The sequence below is a fragment of the Lycium ferocissimum genome, chromosome 5 (genome assembly GCF_029784015.1).
Source record: "Lycium ferocissimum isolate CSIRO_LF1 chromosome 5, AGI_CSIRO_Lferr_CH_V1, whole genome shotgun sequence".
In the NCBI taxonomy this organism is placed as follows: domain Eukaryota; kingdom Viridiplantae; phylum Streptophyta; class Magnoliopsida; order Solanales; family Solanaceae; genus Lycium; species Lycium ferocissimum.
This window is the reverse complement of record NC_081346.1, coordinates 16,470,113-16,474,744: the sequence shown is the minus strand read 5'-3', so window position 1 is coordinate 16,474,744 and position 4,632 is coordinate 16,470,113. Positions and strand designations below refer to the sequence as shown.

Sequence of the window (4,632 nt, the reverse complement as noted above, 5' to 3'; positions counted from 1 at the left end):
GTTATTGATAGGTATCAATATTTCAGAAAAGTATTTTGTCTTTTTATGAGTAAAAAATTGCTTCTTTGAATGTTGTTTAACCCGGTCTAAATCGGTGACATGGGTTGAGATGGGTTAAATGGGTTTGTATGAGTTAAATATGTTTATCGTTAAAAAAATAGAATTTAATGGGACATGACATGTTACTTAGGAGAGAAGGTGGGTTTTGTGGTGTTTAGTATATTACGAGGAAAACAAGGATAATTGGGTGATACTTTAGTCCTTAAAAAAATAAAAGTGATTTTAGGAGGCAATTTAGAACATTAATTAATTAAATAGTCTAATATACAAACTTTTAAAAAAAAAAAAAAAAAACTCTGCTTGTTCCAAACAAATTTGTTAGTTTCCGGATTCTGTCAAATGACAACAGAGTAATTCAATCCACTCGTCTTTTGTTTGATTACGGCCGAAATAATTTCATTGGTATCCTACAAACAAAAATTAGTTTCGAAGTCTTCTCTTCTAAAATCTAAACAAGAACGATAAGCATGTGAAGAGTGACACGACAACTTGAACCGAGTGTACGTACGTGTCGAATTGCTTCAAACAAACTACCAAATACAAACACCGCTTCCTCGTTTCAATCCATATCCATGATTATTTCTTTTCCCTTTCTTTGTTCTTTATATCACTTAATAAACGTTCCATTGCAAAGCTTAATTATAGTTCACAGTTGCACATTTTCTGTAAGAGCACACAGCTAAGTAATTAGTAATAGCCATGGTGTTATTGGACTTAATTCATGGATTTCTCAACTTAGTAGCTCCTCCATTTACCTTCTTCAGCTTGCTGCTTTTCGTGCCACCTTATCAGTTTTTCAAGTACTTCCTTTCAATTTTGGGCTCCGTTTTCGGTGACAGTGAGGATGTTGCTGGCAAGGTTGTCATCATAACTGGGGCTTCCTCTGGCATAGGAGAGGTTATCTATTAACTTGACTTATTTTCTTTGATGTATACATTTGACATTCCCTCTTTCAACTAGTTTAGATTAACGTCGTCATTTAGGCCTCTCCCTATCAAAAAGAGTTATCTCTTAATCCTTCTGTTCTAATTTATGTGGCTATATGTTTTGATTGGATACAAAGTTTAAGAAAGAAATAAATCTAAAATAAGTTATAAGGTGTTTGTGTGGTTATAACTCATTTCATTAAGGTTAATATAAAAAGTTTAAGATTAAGCTATTTCTAAATATATAGTATGAAATATGATTATTTTTTGAACGGACTATAACGGAACGTATCATACATAAATTACTGAGAGAGAACAGTCAAGAAATGAATTGTGGGCCTTATTCAATCCAAAAGCTAGCACAAGAAAAGATATAGAAAAACATATGTGGGACTTGATCCACTCTGCACAGTGGGGACATTTGGAGCTTGGACAGTATAAATAGATCTTGAGTTTAACTCAACCCTAAAAGTTAGCTCAAAAGATAGCTCAAGAGGGTGAGAATTATCTAAAATCATATAACGAGACAAATAACCTAAGCACTCATAAAGAAATAGGCCTTTGGATAAACTAGTTAAAAAGGTGAGCATTGCCTAAGATCAGATAAAGGAACAAATAATCCAAGTCTAAAGTGATGTTGGACACAACATTTATCTTTATGCTTCGGACTCACAACCTCTGATTAAATGTGGAGGGTCACAACATATTTTGGGCTTTCTTTTATTTGGATATTTTATTTGGTGTAGATGGTTGATAGCTATAAAAATGCTTGATTTTGCAGTATTTGGCCTATGAATACGCAAGAAGAGGTGCTTGCTTAACCATCGCTGCAAGAAGAGAGAAGAGTCTACGTGAGGTAGCCGAAACGGCACTTAACCTAGGCGCCCCAGATGTTTTAGTGGTTCCAGCTGATGTCTCAAAAGTTGAAGACTGTAGAAAGATCGTTGATACAACCATGACTCACTTTGGACGATGTGAGATTCGATTTGTTTGATTCTCCTACTTATAATGCTTTTGAAAGCTTTAATTATGTTAATATTGACAAACTTTTTATTACATGCAGTGGACCATCTGGTTAATAATGCTGGAATGACTGCAGTTTCTCTGTTTGAAGAAACGGAAGAGATCACTAACGTTAGATCCATCATGGTAATAATAATATATTCATGTCAAGGGTTAATATGCAAATGGAAATTACTCAATTAGTCATTACAAATAGTTTGAACTCCGCCCACCTAATATATAAGAAACTCTGAAATTTCATACAAGCAGATTTTTGGCATTTGCAGGACATCAATTTCTGGGGCTCAGTTTATATGACAAGGTTTGCAGTTCCGTACCTGAGATATAGTGAAGGTAGAATCATTGTGCTTTCTTCTTCAGCTTCTTGGATGCCTACTCCAAGAATGAGCCTTTACTGTGTAAGTCCACAAACTTTGGTGTTTCCCTATTTTAACCCATGCTGGACAACTTTACATTTGTTTTGACCCTTATTTTTTGTCATGGTAGGCAAGCAAAGCCGCAATGGCACAATTTTTTGAGGCGTTAAGGATTGAATTCGGACGGGACATCAAAATAACATTGGTGACACCTGGCTACGTTGAATCAGAAATGACGCGGGGAAAATTCATAGACGAGACCGGAAAAGTAGATGTTAATCTTCAAATGAGGGATGTAAGTTTGCTTTTTAGGCTCGTTTCCCAAACATCAGCCCCCGCGTCTCTCTCTCGCGCACATTCCCGGTGCTTGCACTAGAATACTGAGTACATGATATGTGTCGTTCATGCATACATTTATCATTAAATCATGGTTATTTAATGCATGTAATGTCAACTCAATTTATGACTTAAACCAAACTAATTGTGATTTGGTGCAAACATTCATGGAGTCCTATCAAATTACTAGCGTCGCTGAAGACAATTCTGTGATTAACTTGCTAGGTTCTAGATATACACATGCTCATTCTATGCCAAATTATGCCACAAAGATTTGACCTGTGACTATTACTAGTGAAGTTAGTATTTCATCAAATCAGCTACATTTTATTAAGATATGGAGGTCGACTGTAGATAGAACTCAATTTTTTGTGGGTCGAATTGATTATAGTGTGAAGTTTTAATTCCAGCTACAATTCAAGATACTTGACTCTAAATTGGACTTAAATTTATGTGATATAAGTAATCATGATTTCTCTGTCCCCGGTACCCTCAATGGCTAGAAAATGAATCATGATACACGTGTTAATTTACGCGGTATTGATGTCTAGTTAAACTTATTTTATATGTTCAAGACAATCATTTGTTTCTATGGGATGTTCCTGTGGTTAAAATGTGACAATGAACCACAACGTCATGAGTTTGAATTTCAGTAACCTCTCAGTTACTGTTATCAAGTGGCAATGTGGTCGCCAAGGAACTTCATAAATAATGTACTAATATGGGGGTTTACAAAATAAACCAGGTGCAAGTGGGCATAACCCCAGTGGTCAAAGTAGAAGACTGTACCAGAGACATTGTGAATGGCGCTTGTCGCGGAGAGAGATACATTACTGTGCCAGCTTGGTTCAGGGTCACCTACTTGTGGAAAGTTTTCTGTCCGGAGGTTGTTGAGTGGATTTTGAGGTTGTTGTTGCTTACTGGTTCGGGAACTTCATCCGAGGATGCTTTGAGCAAGAAAATATTGGATTACACTGGCGTTAAGAAAGTCTTCTACCCTGAAACAATCCAAGAGCTGGAACCTCAGACCAAGTGATTCTATCAGTCCAGAACTGGAAGCTATATTAAGATCTTTGTATCTCTGTTACTAGAAATTTTAGCCAGGAGAAGCTTTTAATTCAGAGTGTTTTGTAATTGTGAATCTTGATGTTGGTTGTATTAGCGTGTCTTCCTGTATACTCCTCCTACACAATTGTAAGAACAGATCAACAAAATAAATTTTCTCAATATGGCCGCACATAACTAAGGTGAAGAGAGTCGAGTTCGTGCAACTGTATAAAAAACAATTAAGGATTTTTAGGAGATAGTATGGTAGTTTATTGTAGGATTTCCCTTTTATTTCCTCGTAATAGCTTACAGCCCATTTACAACTGCCTCAAACATGCTATTAGCAGTTCGTGAATACGATATTTATGATATTGACGAACTGCCAATTTACACCTGATTCATAACATATCGAAGATGCAATTTTCGTTTAAGTTTGCCCGAATCATTTTGGGTCCATATCTCAGTCCTGTCTGTAATAATACTCTCTTTTGCTGGTTCAGCAAATCATAGTAATATAGATTGGTGCTCCAACCATTATTCATTTTCAAAGAAGAGAAGAGAAACAGAAGATAAATGTTCCGTCGGCTTGTACATGGTTAGAGCATGCTGAGCCTGAAATATTGAGCAATATTTAAGTCCTTATCAAACCTACAGAACATTCTTGATATTATGGTGTACCATTGCCTGATCAAAACTAAAATGTGGTATTGGTCAATTTTCTAGTTTTGCGCTACCTTGTGTGACTGGTTAGTTTTCTATTTCGCACATCGTTGTGGTCGAGCACCATCGGAAATCTTCAGCTTTTACCTTATTTTTGGTATCTTGAAATGGAGCTTGGATTACGATTTATTCGAACCCAGTAATTTGGCTCGAATTAAAAAGAC

At 36.0% G+C, this 4,632-nt stretch overlaps 1 protein-coding gene across 2 annotated transcripts; it reads left to right on the top strand.

Annotated features, from left to right (window-relative positions):
* The first annotated feature begins 442 nt into the window (after positions 1-442).
* Positions 443-3,947, top strand: LOC132056231 (11-beta-hydroxysteroid dehydrogenase A-like). Of its 2 annotated transcripts, XM_059448325.1 has the most exons (7): positions 443-957; positions 1,768-1,960; positions 2,050-2,135; positions 2,276-2,407; positions 2,496-2,660; positions 3,447-3,476; positions 3,527-3,737. In XM_059448325.1, the coding sequence occupies exons 1-7, from the start codon at positions 760-762 to the stop codon at positions 3,593-3,595; spliced, it is 873 nt and encodes a 290-aa protein (XP_059304308.1). In that variant the 5' UTR covers positions 443-759; the 3' UTR covers positions 3,596-3,737. The 2 variants fall into 2 exon arrangements, with proteins under 2 accessions (XP_059304308.1, XP_059304307.1); XM_059448324.1 differs by having other exon boundaries at positions 472-957; positions 3,447-3,947.
* The last annotated feature ends 685 nt before the right edge of the window (positions 3,948-4,632 follow it).